Below are 21827 nucleotides of genomic sequence, written 5' to 3' on the forward strand. Positions count from 1 at the left end.
TGCATGGCTGGGTCTTCTCTGTCCTTCACATTCCTGATTTGTCCCCACACCCAGGACACGGGCACATGTTTCATGCTCCGCTTTTTTATTCTTCATGCAGCATAGTTTGACATTGAGTAGCATTTCTGTTTGATGGATTCCCTGGTTGTTCATGCTGAAAACACAGCCTTTATCTAAGACATGTCTTTGGCCTTCTGTCAACTTGCAGTCTCCACTGCAACCCACTCAGCCATGAGCACATGCTAACTCCCTTCAAATGAAAATATGTCATATTTTATAATCATTGTGTCACCCTCTCACTCCAAAAACTTTGAATATGTAGCATAAAATTACAGACTTTTTTCCTTGTCTAAGTTGCATGTCTAAAATATTTTCACATTAAGGAATTGGATACTATACTCATTATGTAAGTCACTGTATGCTCACACTGGCTCTAATCGTGTCTCAGATACACTTACTTCCCTCCTTAAATCTCTGCCAGTCTGACCAGCCTCATCTTGCCTTACTTCCATTTTGTACCATGGCAAGTGGGATTCTTTTATTGAAGGTTTTCAAAATGTACACTTGGTCACAGTCAAAACTACGGTAAAAGATGTATATATCACTGTGATCAATTTAATGGACATATTCAGGTATAAATATACCAGGACATACATATATATGAATATTTGTTATTTAAATGTACAAAGCAACTTTTTATTTCTTTGCTCATCCTTGATTATATCTCAACATCTGTAAAAAAAATTCACTTTATTTAGACATCCTTATTTGATGTTACTGCATCAAGTGGCATCGCCACCTTGTTCCCCTTGGAATGGGGATAACTATTTCCCAAGAGTCTGGGAAAATTTGAGTTCTTATTCTTGATTTGTCAATGAACACCTAGTTTGATAAAGTAACCTAAGACAATGAAGTGGGTTAACTCCAGTACCTTACTCACTTGGCTAGATTCCCATCGTCTGCCTTGAGCAGAGCACTTTAAATGCAGTGTGATCTATGTTTTGAAGCGGAATAATCATATTGGTCCTAAACTTCCTCCCTAAAGACTTTCATTATAACCTATGACATCTGTTTTCATTAACTCTTTGGTTTTCTTTTATTTCATGATACGCACCGCTGTTGAAACAAAAACTTAACCTAAAATGCAAGCTGCATGAGAGAGGGTGAGCAAATCTATAGTCAAAGGGAAAGGTTTGATTTATGTGGGTTCAGGATCAGCAACAACCTGTGTCCCAGGCTGACCACCATTTCAGCCAGAGCTTTTGTGGCTCTGGGAAAATTCAAGAAACCACAGCTCTGGTCCTGGCTTTGCCCCTGGCCAGCTGTGTGACCTTGGAACATCAGCCTCCTCTTTGCGCCTGGGCATCTTATCTACAAGATGAAGAGTCAGATGAGATGGCCTTTACTGCCTTCCAGCTCTTAAATTCTCTGATTCTACGAAGAAGGCCGAAGGCTGTGAGTCTTTCTGACACTAAAGCCACATCATCACAGGAGATCAAAGGATGGAAAACAAAGTGCAAATAAAGGTCAAATAACACATTTAAAGACAAGTGCTTCCAAAACATCAAAGCTCAGGGGGACGCTCACAGTTCACAGTCACATCGCAGAATTCTTCTTTAAAATGGGCTGGAACAACTAGAGAATTGCTGTTATGCCAGGCCAGGGTCCATAGCACTAGGGGTCAAGGATTTTTGTTCACAGTCAGCATATTTTACCATCACTAGATACCACATCTAATATGTTTTATATGTCAGTGGTTTTATCTGTTGAGAATGTAGCCAGATAACCAGGAAAGAAGCCAAAAAAATTAAAAAGAAAGCTCGTAGTTCTAAAAAGTAGATTTAAACCTCTTGAGAAATTTTCATGAAAACATGTACAATTTCTTCGTTGGAGAATGCTGCACGCCCGTTCAAAGACCACTCTGACCCACAGAAGTAAAGAAATGGATTAATAGCTCACTTTTATTGGGCTTTTATTGTGTGATGGCACTATCGTCAATATTTAGCATATCTTAATTTGTTTAATCCATACAACAACTTTATAAAGTAAATTCTATTACTATCCATTTTAGGCAGGAGTAAACTGAAGCCATGCACCCTGGAGTCTCACTCTCCAGCCCAGGGCCCCAACCATCACACCACGTTACCCTTCCAAACAGAAGGGGAGAAGGCTCTTAGTCACAGGCCTACTGAGAGTCTGACAAAAACAGAGAAGGCAAAGAAACTGTAAAAAGCCTGGATAATTTGAAAAGCTCAGAAACTTATGGGACTTTGGGAGGCAAAAGCAGGTCTGTTTATTTATCTGCTTATTTGTTTCCTAAATGCTTACTCTGTGCCACTCCTCTCCTTACTTTACAAATCTTAACTCATTTTGTCTCTCAACAGCCCTATGAGGTAGGGAGTGTAATTATACCCATTTTATTCATAAGGAAATTGAAGCACGGAAAGGGTCCCGAACTTGCCCAGGTCCCACAGCTCCTCAGCAGCAGCGCCAGGATACAGAACTGTGCAGACCCACTCTGGCGTCTGTGCTCTGGAGCACCATGTGGAGTTGCCTGTCCTTGGTACTTCCTTAACCGACCCACTATGTGACAGAAATTGAGGTGCATTCATTCACTCAGCACCATTATTGCTGTGTGTCAATTTTAATATTGCTGCAAAGCAATATAAGTATGCATGACTAATGAGTTTCAAGAAAAGATTAAACTTATTTTGACACATTTGGTTAAGAAATCAAGATCCCCTGTACATTTTAGGATTCTCATTCATAATAATTTTTGTTGTTGTTTTATTGTTTAAAGTGTAAAATCCCAACTGTTTGAAACACTCAATCTCTGTACTTTCAGATTGACTAAGGATACTTGATTTGAGTTATCACTGCATTTAAGATGAAGATAAAGTTATGTTGAAGTGAGCCGCCATACTTGCTTTGTAAACATGCGAGAGTACCAAGGGAGAAAGTGGCTATAATTTAATTTATAAAAAGTATATAAATATAATTTGTTTCTAGATCAAGAAATAAGGCATTGTCTGTAATTCCCTTATAGAATTCCCTCCATCCTCAAGCAAAAGAAATAAAATATTCAGCAGAAATAGAATTCTTTGATTGACTACAAGTACTAGGAAGCCTGTAAGGGTGTAGATGATGTATCTGGTGTCTAAATGGTCAGCTGTGCTTTTCCTGTTATTTCCTTTTGGTGTTATTGATGAGCAGACTATTTGCTCAGCGTTAACATTAGTTTTAGAAAATAGACCTAAATAAAGTAGAAAGCCAGACTCCTGCAGCCATCAGTCATTCAGCAGGATGATGTTTTCCGAAGGATACACCTCTTTCGCTTGTTTTTAAAGGAAGGGCATGCTCAGCCCACAGAGATCGCTTAACCCACTCTAGGCTCTGCTGGTACCTGGTAAAGTCCTGTGAAGGGCCAGTGCCTTTCAGGGTCGCCTTCCCACTTAAAGTTACATACAGTACAGCAGGATCCCAATTAGCAGAAGTCAGTGAAGAGGAAAACACGATATTATCCAGAGAATATTTTACTTAAATTGTAGAACCTGATAAAATATGTGAAAACAGAGTTGCTACATCTCATAAAAGAAACCTAAGATTCTAGAACTGGTTAAAAGTGCGTGGTTGGGAGCTGCAGAGGGAGTGGGGAGAGGCTCTGTTCAACGTGATAACTGCTTCCTTTAAAAAAAAAGAAAAAGATTTCGTTCTGAACCTAACTGTGGCGTGTCGCTTCTTTCTGCAGCGCTGGGGTGGATTTGGCAGTATGTTTTCCAGATCAGCACATCAACTTCAGATCTGTGACACCGGCCGGGCAGCCTGAATCAATGAATCTGAAAGCCTCAAAGAGCATGGACCTTGGTAAGTGCGGGCGAGGCGACACCCAGGTCAGCTCTCCAGCCTCAGCCCATCTATCTTCCCGAATGTCCTGCCTTTGTCTCCTCAGCTCCAACCTCAGAGGCAAGGTCAGCCGAAGCCTGGAGAAGGGGATACAGTCATCCTATCTTCCTGTCTCCTCTCGCACATTTAATTGTAATTACCCCTTTTTAAAAGAGAGAGAAATGAGTTATTTTTATAAAGTGGTCCATATACGTCAGAAAAATGATTATTCTTCCGGAGGACCTGAACGCCATAAAAATCTTTAACTTGCCTACCTTTGGGTCTGTACTCTCGCTTCTCTAGTGCCTTTCCATTTCTTCTGCACGTACCTGTTGTGCAGCCTGAGAGGACAATGTGGTTGAATGCTTCCTCTTCCCCAGGGCTTCCCATCTCTGTGTGCCATGGATAGGGATGGCAGCAAAGGATCATCTCTTTAAATGCCCATCCCCAAATCCTGTGACACTGGAGGGAAGCAGGGTCCCTGGTTTGCTAGACTGAGGATGCCAAGGGACCCTGGGTCTGTGCCTGAACAACCTTGTTGAGGTTCTGAGCCCCTCAGGGAATTTCTGGGTGATTGTTGGCTGCCAGAGCAGAGCCAGGGTCCCTTGCAAACTGTGTGGTCCAGGCCCTGGAGCGTGGAAGCCTGGAAGACGTCTCAGATGCCCAAGAACATTGCCGCCCCCCCACGGGCTCTTGGAGGGAGAGAACTACAAGAGGAGAGCGCGGGTGCCAAACAGATTCTCAGCAAAATAGTCGTTGCTTCCGGAACGCTCGGAGGCCAAGCTCTGCAAGTGTTCTTTGGGGCATATTACATATTTCATCAGTAGCAACAAGAAAATAGAATAATCAAAACTGCGCGCTCCACAGCACAATCTGATAAATAGCGCTTATCTGTTACTCATTTACAGGAGTTCAGAAAAATGTTCAATCATGATGAGACAAGAGAAATGGATTCTGTTTTCTATAAATTAACTAGGTCATGGGGGCACATTTGCTGGAATCACCTGTAGTGAACGAGGCTAGAAAGCCCTGTCAAGGAGCTGCCGTGAGCCCTGGTCAGAGAGGGTGTTTTCTCCAGTGTGAACCTTTGACAAACCAAAGGCATCCTGTGTAACAGTGACAGAGGTTACTCTAACAGTTTAAGGAGCAGCTGGTTTTTATAGAGTGCTTGATAAACATTTCCTGTTCTGTTGTCCCAAGTTCTCTGTGAAGATAAATGGATAAAAACTGCTCTTAATTTTGGGGGAGCAATACATTACTATTTCCCTCATTTAATGAAAAAAGAGAGTGGCCATTAGTATGCTTCTAAAAAGTCTCTGCAAAAGAAAATATAGCACCCATTTTAATTTAAGAAGGAGAAAATGTTATCAAATCTGTAAAAATAATACCTAAGGCGTGTCCAGAAACATTATTTGTTTTTATATTTTTTGTTACTGAAAACATTATTTTTGGGGGCCAGCCCAGTGGCATAGTGGTTAAGTTCGTGCACTCTGCTTTAGTGGTCTGGGGTTCACAGGTTTGGATCCCGGGCACAGACCCATGCACTGCTTATCTAGCCATGCTGTGGCAGCATCCCATATAAAGTAGAGGAAGATGGGCATGCATGTTAGCCCAAGGCCGCTCTTCCTCAGCAAAAATAGGAGGATTGGCAACAGATGTTAGCTCAGGGCTAATCTTCCTCACCAAAAAGAAAAAAAAAAAAGACATTAAAAAACTTTGTTTTTGACACGTTTTCTCTTAAATTGAAATAGCCCTTGCAAAATATGTATAGTTAGCAGTCATCCATTGCATTTTATTGTACTTACATCATAAGTGACAACAATGCCCGTCACCTTTGTTCAATGTACGTCATGGGCAGAGATCATGAGCTGTTTTCTTCAGGACAAAAGTGCCACAGTAAAAGCCTTGGCTAAAATGCACCACCCAGCAGAAGCAGGAAAATGTGCTGTAAAAGCATTTTTAAGGTAACCGTCACAGTTTGGTCCCTTCTAGGAAGTGCCGATTTGAAGCTAGCAGCCTTGCAGAGGGCTTTAGGGTCAGCATTCTAGGACCGTTCCATGCCCCTCTCCCCAGAATGCTCTAGTGAGCTCAGTAAATGTGCTGACTTTCTCGACGAATCAACTCAGATGACACCAGAAGGGGAAACATTTGGAAGCATCTTTCCTGTTTGATTAGGTGAAAAGAAGATTGTGAGTGATTGAGTTTTCCAAATATAGCACTGGGCCAATGTCAGGAATTAATATATTTGCTGAAAAGGTTGGTGACTCTGCTTATAGGAATAATCTTCTCAGCAGCGTCAAGATGCATTCTTCAAAAGGTAAAAAAAAAAACTAAAAAAAGTCATGAAGAATTTAGGTTGAATATCAAATTAGGGCTGTTTGACTATTTTTGACCTAGAAAAACAGCAGTTTCATATGGTTCAAAATAAAAAAGATGCAACCTCCCATTTACTGTGTCATTTATGTTCGATACTCCTCCTTGATAACTTGAGTCCACGGGAATCTCCAGGGCTCACTGGCCCCAGCAGTACCTCTTTATTTGTCTTTGTGTCATTTTTGCTGCGGAGTCCAAGCTGGTATTTTAACTCACGTGTTACCTTCAAATTATTTTAAAAGTGAGTGGGCTCCATTTACTTATTTTCACTTATGCTTCCAAAGACAGACAATTCTGATTGTGAAAAATAAAGCCTTCTCATCACATCTCCCTCCCCTGTTCTCCAGGAACAAGCATGATTTAGACACAGTTTGCTGTTATATCCTTCTAGAACGTGCTCCACCTGTTTGCTGCTCCATCTGTGTACATGTGTCTCCATCAGATGTTGTGTTTCTCTATAGTCATTGTATAGTGTTATGTTATATGAATGAATCTTGATTTACAATTGACTCTTTCCCTTTTGATTGAATTTGGCTTAATTGAGAATTTGGGGGATTTTTTGGTTTTGGGTTTTTTCTTGGTCCATTTGTATGTTTTATTCTGATTTGCTTATTCATAGCCTTTGCCAAAACTGTTTCCATCTGTTAATTCTCTTTCTCTTTCATCTTTAGAATATTGTTATGTATGTTGCAAATAATTTCTTGCAACCTATTATTTGTCTTCTTAGTTTGATCATGATATCCTTTACTATAAAAACGGTTTTAGTCTTATAGTCAAATATTTCCATCTTTTCCTTCATGCCTTTTGGGTTTTATAAACTTATCTCATTTATTTTCTTCTTGTACTTTTAAAGGCTTGGTTTTCTTTTTTTAATGTTTAGCAAGCTATCATACATTTTTATCCATGGTGTATAAGTTGGGGAAATTTATCTCTGTGTAAATAGACAAATTGTAAATAATATTTATTGACTTTTATACCCTTTCCCCGTTAATTTGGAATGGAGGCCCACTGAATACTGACTTCCCTTCATACGTGGGTCGGTTTCTAGACATGTTCTGTTGATCTATGTCTGTGCCATGCCAGCATCACCCTGTTTAAATTATCATGCTATTACATTGTACTCTGATAACTTGTAGGACAATCTTCCTCTGATTTTTCTTTTTTGTAAAATTACTTCTGCTCTTCATGTGCATTTATTCTCCCCCACGAACTTTTGATCAGCTCTTCAAAATGAATTGGAAGATTGAACAGGAACACTTCCACTGTGTGCATGTGTGTGTCCGTTCATCGTGATGTTTGCTGTTGGTTCCTGATAGGAATGTTTGTATCAAGTTAAATCAGTTTCCTTGTATTCCTAGCTTCTTTTTTTTTTAGGAAGACTGGCTCTGAGCTAACATCTATTGCCAATCCTCCTCCTTTTTTTATTCCCCTAAGCCCCAGTAGATAGTTGTACGTCATAGTTGCACATCCTTGTAGTTGCTGTATGTGGGATGCAGCCTCAGCATGGCCGGACAAGCGGTGCGTGGTGCGCGCCCGGGATCCAAACCCGGGCCGCCAGTAGCAGAGTGCGCACACTTAACTGCTAAGCCACCGGGCCGGCCCTCCTAGCTTCTTAAAGAGTTTTTTTTATTTGCTCACTTTGTTTGATCAGGAATGAATGTTGAATTTTATTAAGTGATCTTAAGGATCTGTAGAGGATGATTGTGTGTATTTTGTTCTTTATTCTATTAATATAGTAAGTTATATTAATAGATTCCCCAGTATTAAATCTTAGATTCTTTCTGAATGAGTCTAAATTTTTCTCTGCATTTGAAAAAGGTGGAAATGAGGAACACATTGTCTATCTTCTCTAAAATCTAGGTATAAAACTCTGATTACAATTTTACTCAGTTTCATTAATTCCTATATATCCATTATAGATTTTTTCGAGGCTATTCTGCCTCAGTATTTTGTGGATACTTCTGCTGGCACGCATGTGACCACATTTCAGTCAGATTAGGAATGATTAAAATGATGAATAAAAGGATATTTATTTTTAAATAATTGGATGTAACTATGCTTATTCAAAGGGGTTAGGGTGTCATTTTCTGGGTTTTCCAGAAAATCAATCTTTTCGTACTAATTGTAGACTTTCCTCTATTTATCTAAATTACCAGAATTACTGTGTTCAGTCTGGATCCCTTTAATTTGTTCATGATTGAGCTTGTGTGGGTGTTGAGCCGGAAGCCCCAGGAGCTGAAGAACACAGCTGCCTCTCTGGCCTTCGGCGTAGGGTTTCCCCCCAAGAGCTGCCCTTGTTGGCAGTGTGCCAAGAGTCACATTCAAAGACTTTTTGATGAAGCATAAACATCTTTAATTTCCAGGCCTGGTGTTTTATGACCCCATAATACTGTTTAAGAATTAGTCTGAATTATTCAAGGGGCAGCACTTCAGTATTTTGGCCCATTCCTTGACCTAATCTATAGTCTCATTCAAAGATAAGTTTAACATGCTATTTCCCACAAGATTTTTTTTTGAAAGTTTTCTCTCCTGTTTCAAATTGACCTCCTACTCCCATTTCAGAAGGATGTTGTGTAACACTGGCGAGACCGAGGGCAGTGCAGATGGAAGATGGGGCCAGCTGTCCTGCCTCTGTTCAATGAGAGGAAATGAGCTTGAAGTGATGCACGAGGCATTCAGACAAAATTTTAGAAAGTTTCCTGACAATGAAGATTGTTAACATTCCATGTACATGTGTACACGTGTACATGTCTTGAATGCCTCTCCCTAAAATCAGGACGATAAATTGGCAGATTTTCTTCCAAGATCTGTAATTCAGCAGTTTTGTTTTCTGTTAGTTGCTTGTTCTAAATTTGTTTTAAGATAAAAAATGTCTGTAGACACCCACAATTCAAGTAAATTATAAATCAGCTCATTTCTCATATCCACAAAGGTACATATTTGGGTCACATTTTGAATATAACCCTTTCATACGTGTCATTCTTTTCCAATTAGTTAAGTATCTCTAGCATCAGATCAAAGATGGGCAGGAAAAAAGTTAATTAACCCCTCTCGACTGTGCTAATACTTTCTTTTTAAGATTATTTTTTGTATAGTGAAGTACTTCCACATGCATTCTCAGTAATAAGACAACAAGTGAGAACACTGAAAACGTAGGAGAATTTTTATAAAACTGTATATTCAGACAATTATGCTGATTTATCAATATATACTATAGGTCATATAATATATTACTATGTATTTTAATATAAATTTATATTTATATCCATGGATCTTTTTTACTGTCCATCGATAAGTACTACCCCTGAAGATGGTGAAAGCCGAATCGAGTACTGCTATTTCTGCTAAGATATAACTGACTTAAAAGAATAAAACCGAAGACCTGGTTGATAAAGAAGAATTAACGGTGACAATAAGAGCAAGTGTCTATTTACCCTCTCTGATAGACAATGAAGAGGACGACGACATAGTCGGGTGTGGCCCTGAGCTTTAGGAAGTCAAACTAAGGAATTACAGAGGATGTTTATTCATTCATGGCACAAATGTTTCCTGAGGGCCTGCTGTGTGCCAGGCAGTGCATTAATCGCTGAGGACTTGGGAGTAAATGAGAGAAATGGTGCTTGTTGCATGGACTTAGACTGAAAGCTCCAGCAGGAAAGGAGAACTCAGGGGTAAGGAAGGATTGCCAAAAGGAAATTCTGAGATTATGGTGATAACTTACCTCAGAGAGGAAGAAAAGGAGAGGCGTCTGAAGATGCTACTGTGGCTGCTTCAAGAACTTGCTGATAACCTTGGCTGTGTAGAAAAAAGGAATAGAGGAACAAATGGTAAAGTTAAAAAAAAAGAGAGAGTCACAATAATCTAAAAGAATAAACGCAGGAAGAGCTAAACAGCCTCACGAGGCTGCAAAGCCTATCTAGACAGTCAGGCTGTTCTGAGAGCCCGAAAGAGAAGGTGTGTGAGCAGCCTCCTGTCTAGAGCCCCGCACAGCTGTCAGGTGGGAAGCAGAGCCGCCCTGTCCCGGTGTTAACTTGATCTCGTTCACACAAGAGAGTGATGTTCAACCTGGAAGAGCGTGGCTGTGGGTGAATGGACGTCTAGACAGTGTACACCCCGGCTGGGATTATACAACGATGTCCCTCATCACTAGAGATTATGAAGAGGAGGCCTCGCACTGAAGGACAGGAAGCAAATTACCAGTTTTCACAAAAATGATGCATTCCAGAAACAAGGGAAGTGGTGATCTCAGTGCTGATCCTCAGGGGATTTCCGTGTTTGTGAAATGAAGAGAAAAAAGAAAAGTAGTGGTCGCCAGCAACCTCCATGGGGGTCTCTGAAACAACTGATATCTCCTTGCCTTCTTGATAAAATTTCTAGACAGAGAAATCGGGGAAATGTTATAAATATAGTTTACATTGATCTTTATAAAGATATTTCAGTTTGTTTTTTGATTGAGACTTATGGGCCAGATTATACACTGAGGTAGGGAATGGCATGAGAATGCCCTTTCCCAAGATGTGCTGTGTAAGGCTCATTGTCACTCTGGAAGGAATTAAGTAACCTACACGATAAGACTCTATACTTGGCCCCTCTCATTATGTTCTAATAAAATGCAACAGAATTGGATGAGGAGTGGATAGGTGTAACTTGGATGAAGGTATGAAAAGCATTCTTACCAAATTTTCAGATGTTGTCTCAGAGAATTGGGGAATATGTCAGATTGACAGTATTAGCATTCAAATGATTTCTCCAGAATTGAAGAAAATAGAATTTAATAAAGAATGATGCATCTGTCTAACAGGCGCTTATTGGATACTGACTATATCCCAGGCAATATTCTAGGGTGAATGAGACAAAGGCTGCAGTCATGGTGTTTTCATTCTCTTTGGGTAAATAGATGATAAAGTTGTATACAAGTAAATAAATAGTAAAATTTCAGATAGAGATGATTTCTCTGCAGCCAACTTCAGGTAGAAACGAAGACTGGTGAGAGGTGAGGTTATTTTAGACAGAATGGTGAAAGATAAAGGTAATGTCCTGAAGCCACATTAAAAGAAATCAATTTTACAAGTACAGGATTTAGGAGAGCTGGTATAATAATAGTTAGCCAGGACGTCCCTGGTTTTTAGCTGCTTGCATGACACGGCCAACCCCAAAGCTAGTTCTGTGTTACCAGATCAAAAAAGACAACAGTTCCACTGCACCTCAGCCCCTGGTCACAGCACATCTATAACTGTATTTAATCCTGGGTAAAATATTTTAATAGAGATAAAACCAGTGTAGAATGCATCCAGATATTGATGAGAGGCCTAGAAACCATGTCCAATGAAAAACAGCTGAAAGAAATAAAGATATCTTGCCCGGAAGAGACAAGACTTAAGAGGCAGATGAGAGCTCTTCTTAGATATTTTCATGGCTAATACTGAAAAACTCAAATCTCTTTAAAATTGAATCAGGCAATGTTAGCCACATCAGAAGATACATCAAGTTTACAAGCTTTGAAATCCAGGAAGATAATAGTGATGGAAAACTGACTTCTGGTTTGTGGAATATTTGGTATGCAAGGAAAAAATAGAAATATAAATTAAAACAACTCTTGAAGACTGAGAAGGCAGCAAAATTCACCAGAATTATGGAAAAGGGGCCATCGTTTATGTTTCAGTATTCAATAAAGGGTATAGGTTCTTTTCATTTTTTTCTTAGTGTATCTTAATACATTTATGTGGTTAATATAACCACATGGGTTATAACTGCATGGAGTGACCAGATGAAAACAAGTTAATTGGGTTTCAAGAAATTACATTCGGGACTCAGGCTGAATTCTTAGAGAGATGTCTCTGGTGAGAAAAGAGAAACCAACAAAGAAAACAGAATAACTGACCCACACACAGTTACAGCACTGCCATCCAAAGCAGATATCCTCCAAAACATTAAGAAAACCAACATTGGGTTAACTAAAACTTAACATATAATTAAATTTTGATAAGTGCTACATTTAAGAATGAAAATGAATTATAGACTAGGATTACTATTAACTGAATGGTAGAGATATAGATCACTTCTCTGTATCTCTAATATAACTAGATGATTATATTAGATATACAAAATAATGCAGATTCCACTTAAAATTAATTAGAATAACTATTTGGATTGGAAGCAAAGGTGTAGAAAGGCTCACAAATACCTTGCACAGAGACGCTCTCATTCACCATGTGTGGCATGAGTGACTAAGAGGTACAAGTCTCTCATATGCTCTCATCCGGAAGAAAAATAATCCTTGAAGCAAGGGTTGTGCCTTTTATATAAAAACGCTTAACCTGATGCCTGGAACACGTGGGATTCGGTGTTGTTATTGGTACTGGTAACCGTCATGGAGAGGGTCATGTTAGCTCTAGTCTTAGAAGTGAGCCTCGACATCTACTCGTTGTTCTTGTAGTTGGTGGTCACCTCGAATTGTCAGTGTAAGTAATTTCTCCTCAAGTAAGTACTGGGAAATGCCAGGGAGAAGGTTCCCTGTGGGTTTTGTATGTAGATCCTTAATTCAATTGTGAAGTCACAAATGGTCTCAAATGTTGCATTGTGGTTTTTCACTACGATTATATTTTCTTAAGCTGGGGCATTGTTTAGTGGAATTTATAGATAATTTAAAAATTCCGTGTCTGGAAGAGAAACTCAAAGTTCTATTTTCCCACAGGAGACATAAAGAAAACTATAAAGTTTGGAAATGTTTGTAACCAAAACTTAACCAATGATATTAACAAACTCAAGCAGGGCTTTATTAATTAGCCTCTGTATATTTACTGTGTTATTTGTGCTCTGATAGGAAGTCCTGTTCAATGGAGAAACTGCCTTATCCTGTAGAACTGCAATATTCTGGGCTCCTCTTAAAACTTGGATTAGTATGTGAAGTGCTTTCTTCTTTATATTTCATACGTCAATTGAGGCTCCACATCTCAAATACTAAGTGTTTTAACTAAAGCCAAATAAGAACCTTTTTTCCTCACTTGCTTTTGTTTTCTAAACCATTGTTCATATTTAAATGAAATTCTGTGTTCCTTTTTAAAGAACTTTTGTACTAATATAAGGACATCTTCATAAAAATATGAAGCTTAGGAAGCTTCAAAGAATGGAACAAAATACTTAAATTCTCCTTACAAATATGAACCAAATCTACTTTAGTTGTTTTGAAGTGAGAGTTCCATTAGCTGCAAATATTATATATACATATATAATTAAATGTAGTATAATAATGAAATGCTAGATAACCATATAGCATAATAAATACATGTTAAATGAAGTTTGGGAGTCTCATAGTTGTCTCTCCTGAATGGTATTCTGAGTGATAAATATTTGATATTGGCGATACCTTATGTGGAGATTAAAGCCGCTGTGGGGAGGGAGGGCAGCTATGTCGTTTTTAGGTGCGATAATTGCGGTTGGTTCTTTAAGAAGCAAAACCTCTTTAGTCTTGTGTATTTTTATTCTCGTATATACGTATTTGTAATTTTACATTCTAATCTTTCACAAAAGTGATTATACTGAAAATATATGCTTTTAAATTTGTATCTTTTAAGAATAATTTAGCTTAAATATTATTCTCTGTCTTTGCTTCTCTAATACTATCTTTTAATTGTAAAGTTTGCTCTTAAATAAATATAGCCTGAATTATTTTCCTAATATTATATTATTTGGCCATGAGAGTTGTTTTCAGTTCTTTGCTCGTAGATATAGCAATGCATTGATCCTGTTAGTGCATAAACTTTGGTAAACAATTATGATTATTTCATCATTATAAATTTTTGTAAGTATAATTCCTTGGCCAAATGGTTTTACAAAGATTTTTGATGTAGATGATCAGTTGCCCTCCAGAAAGACAATTTTGCTCTTATCAGTAGAATATGGAAGAATCTGTCTGTCTTCATTTTTTTTTTCATTTTTGCCATTTTATAAGCTTGAAAGGGGTATTTTTATTTTACTTTTAAAATGACTTCTGTGGTGAAACATTTTTCATATATTTATTGACTATACATTTTCTATTGTGAATCGTCTGAGCATTTCCTCTGTAAGGCTGAAAATTTCTAAATTAGATGTCACTTTTTGGAAGTAAAATGTTATTCTATGTTAAAGGTCAAATCTCAGCTCTTGCTCTTGGGGGAAAATAGATATTTTGCTTTTACTTTCCTAAAGCTAAACATGTTACCTGCTCCAAAGTACATATCAATTAATACATCTGTGGCTTTTGTTAAATGCTTAGAAAAATGTCTAGCTAAACATGAATCAGAGACAGAGTCAGAACTCAGACCTACTTGTAATAAAAACTGCTTAATCTGGGATAAATCAATTAGTCTTTTTAAAACAATTTTTTCAACTTTTGATTGGAACACTAAAACTGCTATAAACAGCACTAAAACTACTATACTTGATGTACAGTGGCTTTGACTGCTGTAGAGCACGTTAGTGCAAAGGCTAGCATCACCAGAAATACCTACTCTGTCATTCTAAGACTGAGGAGTTGTCCAACACTTGGAAATATAATTTCAGTCCCATGTAAAATTCATCTATCCATCTATTTCTTCCTTCTTTCCTTTATTAAACAAATATTCATTGAGTGCTTCTTCTGTGCCAGATACTCTTCCAAATAATTGAGATGTGTCAGTGACAACTGACAACAATATCTTATTTCTGTAGGTTACCTTTAATGGAAATGTTGGGGAGATTACGGATGTAAATGTAATAATAAAATAAGTGAATAAAGACACTGGAGAGGATTTTTGGTATAAAAACTCACAAACTTCTACAAATTGTGGAGAGAGGAGACATGTCTGGAGAGGCTAATGCTTCAATACCCACTTGGTCTCTGGTGTTCGTAATAGAAGGTTACTAGGAACTCTATCCGATGAAGGCATTAAAATTAAAGTGAAAATTAAAATAGAGATCAAATTAGAAATTGACTAATCAAGAATGATGGTTTTAAGTGGGCTGGGAGTAGCTGGTCTCCGCCTCTGCTGATCCAGGAGCTAACTGGCATGATCCCCATGCACTTCAAGATTGTCTTAAAAGAATCATGAGAGCCTCCAAAGGTTTCAGCTGAAATTTCTTAAAAGTCAAACAAGAGTGTACCAAGAAATTGGAAAACATTTGGCCATTTTCTAAATTTGGAAAAAAATATTGTACCACTCAAACTGAGTAAAAAATGAGTTACATCAGAGATTTCCTATTTCCAGCCTTAGTAAATGAGTAGATGCCAGGTAAATAATCTCAGTGCCTTCTCTGTATTCAGAAAGGCTGGAGGAAAACCACAAGTAGCAGAGTCTTCTAGCTACAGGCTAGTAATGAAGCCTTATCAAAGACTGAAGAACATGTTTGTTAATGTAAAAATAGAGGAACATAAAACTTAAGTGAAACTTAGTAGATTGAATGTCGTAGTAGTGACTTAAATAATACAGTAAAAGTGGTCCAGTTTGGAAAATGCTGAGTTAAATAAAGTTAAACAGGATTCTTAAATACAAGGTCGTTCGCAACATTTAATGTGTTTTATGTACATTACTGGGCTTTTACGAGTCTCTGTGAGTCTTCAAGATATATTTGCAGCTTTTCCCAAACTCATTTCATCACAGAAGCCTTGAGTACAGGCTGTCTCGTAGGGCTAGGGCTCTGAGGAGTGGCCTTGGCAAAGAGAAGATGTGTTTGTGAGGTTGAAAGGAGATGTGCACCAGCCAGAGTCAGGTGAGGAAAGGATTGCCAACGAGCTGGGACGTGTGCAGCAATACTGTGAAGCAGAATGCAACCCAAGAGAGAGTCTCCAGGGTGGAGAGGTGTCCACAGCCACTAAATAAGTATGAATTAACTGCAGAGCAGCATGAAAGAACAAGGCTGTAACCAAGCACAAATTAACCTATGATGACAGATGTGGCTGACTACATGCAATATGCCTCAGAGAGAATAGCACATGTGTGGAAAACTAACCTCTACTACTTTACTGAATAGTCCATGGCTAGAAACCACTGACTTTCCTTTACAGATGGTAGAAAGATCAGACTCCTCAGCCCCAATATTCAAGGCAGTGATGATGCCTATTAATCCAAAATATGAAGAGGGAAACGAGGGAAAGCATCAGTAGTGGCTGTAGCAGCGGCAGCTGCTAATGTTTCTGAGCACATGGTCTGTGCCAGGCATGGTTTTTTGCACAGCAATTCTATTGCCATTTTACTAGTTGATGTAGCCAGGGCTGAAGAGACTGCCTTGTGTCAGGTATCATAGCTAGTACGTGGTGGAACCAGGATTCGTACTCAGGCACATTTAACCTTGAGGCCTATGCTCCAAACCATTATGCCTTTCTGTTTCAAGTGAGGCTTATTAATTTCCCAGTCCTAACTCTAAAAACAGAAGACCCATCCTCTCTTTTCTCCTATTTGAATTTTATCTTTCATTCAGGACTCGTTCAACTTCTGCCTGCTCCAGGGGACTGTCATTTTTTCCAGCTCTTTCTCTGAATTCCTAAAACAATTGCCGTTGGTATCACTAATTTTAGCACAGAACTGCATACTCTTTGGGTACCTACTGAGTGAGCATCTTTTCCCCCTCCAGTCAGATTACAAGCCCTAGAGGGTCAGACCTTATCCTTCTTTCACGCCCTGCTCACCACTTAGAATGTGTAGGTGCTGAGTAAATCCAGGATGGGTGATGTGGTTGGAGAGTGTGGGAGCCATCTGGCTGCAGTCTCAGAAACCCATCCATCTCGATGCTTGATTTGGCTGATCTTACTGAGGAGGCAGGTTCCCCTTTCCTACATCAAAAAATTGAATGAATAGAGGAATAAAAGTACAAACAAGTACTTTAAGGATAAATGAATAAAAGTGCAAATGAATGTTTGGTTTGGGTAGCAAAATAGAATAGGGATAAAGATATTTTAGGAGGGTGTACAATAGAGCACTCTGCACTCACATTCACTTACCCGAACTAGTTTTGTTCATTTGAAAGTGTTTGCAGAAAGTTCATAGCAATGAACAGGTTTAAGGAAAGAGTCAAGCGCAGGAAATAGAGAAGGCTAAGCGTTTTAATTTCATTACACAGAAAAGACTGAAAGCAGTTGTTTAAAACTTGAAGAAAGGGGCTGTGTGCTTTATTTCCTAATTGGAGGAATCTATTGATAAATTAAGCAATCACTTGACATAATTGATCTAGATCGTGTGAATTCACTTGCACTGCCAGAGGGTTAATTAGATCCGATTGTTTTGTGGCTCTTCTAGTCTTCAATCTCTGGCATTTTTTTCCCCTTTGTATTCCTCTATACCTTCCTTTTGTTGTTGTTTAAGCTCAAGAAGTATATCTCGTAGAATTAGAAAAGTTGAAGATAAGCAAACTGTGTGCTTATTTATGAATCCCATTTTTATTTTCCATAAATCTGCTTGCAGAAAAATAGCATAGGCTGTGCATAAACCTAGTGCCTTGGAAATTATATTCAAAACATGCTTGAACTACTTGCTTTTACCTGCAGCAACGTGAAATTGAATTACATTAGTCTAGAGCAATTTGCTTGCATGCGAGTTGTCGCAAATATTGTGTAAACTGACTATTCAGAGATTTTGGTCACCTTGGGTCAGACAGTATTAGTCATCATGACAAATATCCCAAAGTGATACCAAAACAATCCTGAATCAAAGAACATCATTGACTCAAAATAAATTGAAAATATTCTATGTGGTTTCAATACTTGGTACTGGCTCATGCATTATAGCTTCACAATTTACACACATTTTTATCCACAAAGCAATTTTTGTATTTAGGTTTAATCAAATAATTTATTTATTTTTTTTAATTTTTTTTATTTTTTATTTTTCCCCCAAAGCCCCAGTAGATAGTTGTATGTCATAGCTGCACATCCTTCTAGTTACTGTATGTGGGACGTGGCCTCAGCATGGCCGGAGAAGCAGTGCGTCGGTGCACGCCCGGGATCCGAACTCGGGCCGCCGGCAGCGGAGTGCGCACACTTAACCGCTAAGCCATGGGGCCGGCCCTCAAAGAATTTATTAATACAAGTATGATCTACTATAGCCTTATATGCTAAGACAACTGGGAACTTTAAAAGGCCCCATATTCATATAACCTGATTTATACAGGGTCCAGCATAGCTACTTGATACTGATAGATGTGTAAGTTAACTCTTACATCGGCCAAATTAACTAACTCTAGATATCTAAATCTGTATCCCTGTAAAAAATAGTACTTACTTAAAGGGCTTATCCATGGCCAAGCCATAATTTAGAGATGCTGTTATATTGAAAATGTGGTCACAAAGTCATTAAGGGCAAGAACTTCTAAAGACAGCTCAGTCTAACTGTCCACCCCACTGGAAAAACTGAGGCTATGCTTCATCATTAGTGGATTGGGAATATTATATTTGTAAAAGAAGGCAATAGTCTTAAACAAGTTTTCAATATATCGTTACCATGTACTTTTCTAAGCATATATTAAAAGGTTCATTTTGAAAATAAAATGCTAGTATATAAGAGAAATATTTAGAGAAGCTTATTTGAGTGAAAAGAGAAAATCTTTTTTCTTAAGTTAAAGAAGAGATTTATTATGGATAATATATGTAAAACTAAGAAATGATCCTAAGAGTTCACTTTGATTACATTGTTCCTTTCTGAATCCAGCAGCATCCTGGAAAGTTAATTTGGAAACTCTAACATTCTTAAAATAGGATTAAGAGACAGTGCTTAAGAGACACTTTATAATTACTCGCTATTATCCACGTGTTCTTTGTGGTTCAAGGGAATAAAGGAATAATTATAAAATACATGCCAAGGGATCAGCATCTTTAATATATGAAGAGCTCTTATTCCTTATTGGAAAATAAACATTTCAATACAAAATTAGAAAAATATAGGATTAGACAATTCACAAGAGAAAAAAGAAATTCAGTCGGCCAATATATATGAAATATATTCAACCTCACAAGTAATTAAGGAAATTAAGATATTATATTGGCAGATGTTGAAATATACATGTACCAGTGTCACAGTATATACTTGTTGGTATTTAAGTTGATGCTCATTTCCTGCAAGGCAATGTGGTAATTGTATAAGAAACCTTAGCACACTTTATCTTTTACCCAGTAATTCCACTTTGAAGAATTATCCTACAAAAAAAAAGATTTAAGTTTAAGGATTTTTCACTATAGTGAACTTAATTTTCCAGCAATTAGAGGGTTAGTGAAATTATAGGCTATTAATCTAATAGATATAATAGACTATTATGCAACCAATAAAAAATCTTCAGACTATTTAATGATATGAAAAATGTTAATGGTAAAACATCATTTGAAGAAAATAGAGTATACAATTGGTGTGTGTATAGATGTATGTATGTATACATATATAAATAATGGAAGGAAATTCAGCAAAATGTTGACATTGATTTTTCTCTTAGTAGAAGTTGCAAGGGTAATTTTTATCTTATTATTCATACATTCCTACATATTTCAGATCTTCTTATACAAATATGTATTATTTTTACAATTAGGGTAAAATTAATTGGCAGCATTAAAATAATTTTAAAATAGAATTTTAAAATACTGGTAGTCCTGTCCATGGTAGAAAAAAATGGGACTATTTAACTACAAAGAGGATAGAGGGGTGCAGATGTACTGGCTAACTCCATGTTACTGGGGACTGTCACCTGGAAGAGAGGATAAGAATATTTATGGGCAGAACGGTGAGATGTTTGTTAACAGATTTCAGGTCAACAGAGAAAGTTAATCCTTACCAGTTAAAATGGTCTTAAATAGGGGCCGGCCCAGTGGCGAAAGCAGTTAAGTGCGTGCACTCCACTGCCATGGCCCAGGGTTCGCCGGTTCGGATCCCAGGCCTTCACTCACGCACTGCTTGGCAAGCCATGCTGTGGTGGCGTCCCACATAAAGTAGAGGAAGATGGGCACGATGTTAGCCCAGGGCCAGTCTTCCTCAGCAAAAAAAGAGGAGGATTGGCAGATGTTAGCTCAGGGCTGATCTCCTCACACACACACACAAAAAAGGTCTTAAATAGGACATTCCACTGCAATGATCAGAGAACTCTGCCAACAGTGATGTAGTAAACAGGAGTTCATTTATCACACTTAACATGAAGTCCAAATAGGGCCAACTCAGTGGCTCAGTGAAGCCATCAGAGACCTAGGCTCCTTGTCTTTTTCCACTCTGTCATTCTTGATTTTTTTGGGTTTTGTTCTCATATTGGTTACTTCAGTGTCCAGATGGCTGCTGTATCTTCAGAAATTATCTCCATGTTCCAGGCAAAAACAAAGGGAGTGGGTGGCAGAAGGCAAAAGAGTGTGCCAACATTCTCCCCTTTGTATCTGGAGATCCAGTGTCATCTAAGAAGTGCTCAGCAAACTTCCACTTTTGTCTCATTGGCCAGGACTGTGACACGTTACATACCTTCTAGCCAGAAAGTAGCTAGGGAGGATGGGTTGTTGGTGACACTGGGTCAGCCAGCCTACAGTGTCTGTCACAGCTGTCCCATAAGGTGGGGAGCTTCTGGTCACTGCTTATGAACAGAAGAGCAAAGAGTGCCTTGTGTGAGTTGGGCAGAATTTCTGAGTTCTTTTAGATCGTAGCCTTAGAGACTATTATTCCAATCCTATTTTGATAGAATTGTAGAAACAGGGAGGGAGCAATGACCTGATTCCCTATCCACGGTCACAGTCAAGCTTGACCAATTACGTTTAGGCTGGAGCAGAGGACGAGGAGTCAGAGTTGCTTAGGACAATGATGGTGCCATTTTCAACCAGAGAATCTAGTGAAGGCACAGCCTATAGGAAGGAGACAGCCAGATGGAACAACAATAAATCATTATCTTTTTCTTCATAATGACCCTGAAGCAGTGGTTGTAACTTGATATTTTCATGTCCTGAATTATTGAAACAATTCTTCTGGTCAAAGCAGGCAAGGCCTTTGTTTTTCCTGTTGGTCCCTATGGGCACAGGGCTTAGCCTATGAGCTTTACAAGGACCCACCACAGTATCCAAGACACGAAAAAGATTTTTGGCTCTGAAGTAAGAAAATAAAGCCAGAAATCTGAAATTAATAAGTGTTCGACTATCCCTGAAGTATAATCCTATGCCAATTTTATTAATTGCTACATTTAGAATTCATTTAAAAATATCATTACATTTGAAAACAGTTTGTATTTTGAAAATGTTTTTTCAGTTCGCAAGAATTTCTAGGTATTTACAAAGATTGCCAAAAAATCAGTCAATATCTATTAAATGATTAATTCATACCCAAATAATTTTAAATCAGTTTTTCTAAATCACTTTCAAATTTTACAGCAGGAAACTTTATTTAATGTAAGAATCAGGGCAGGGGGTGGAAGGGAGGGTGGTAGGAAGGAATGATGTCCTGTAGACACAGCCCATGGCTTTTCCTTTCCCTCCTTCACCAGCAGGCTCTGGGGCCTCCAAAGAAACCCCTGCTCCAAGGAAAAGAGATCAAAAAATTGCTGCTCGTGAAGCTGCTTTGGACTCTGGGTCTAATAACTTTCTTTTTTTCCTATTAATGTTTTCTATTAGCTCA

At 38.3% G+C, this 21827-nt stretch overlaps 1 protein-coding gene across 1 annotated transcript in view; it reads left to right on the plus strand.

The window, feature by feature from the left end:
* PARD3B (par-3 family cell polarity regulator beta) overlaps positions 1-21827 on the plus strand; it is a 931426-nt gene that overhangs the window by 566621 nt on the left and 342978 nt on the right. The window contains exon 15 of the mRNA XM_058549666.1: positions 3749-3864. Within this exon, the coding sequence (XP_058405649.1) occupies positions 3749-3864 (116 nt within the window). The remainder of the gene's footprint in view (positions 1-3748; positions 3865-21827) is intronic.

This window comes from Diceros bicornis, chromosome 10, assembly GCF_020826845.1.
Source record: "Diceros bicornis minor isolate mBicDic1 chromosome 10, mDicBic1.mat.cur, whole genome shotgun sequence".
Lineage (NCBI taxonomy): Eukaryota > Metazoa > Chordata > Mammalia > Perissodactyla > Rhinocerotidae > Diceros > Diceros bicornis.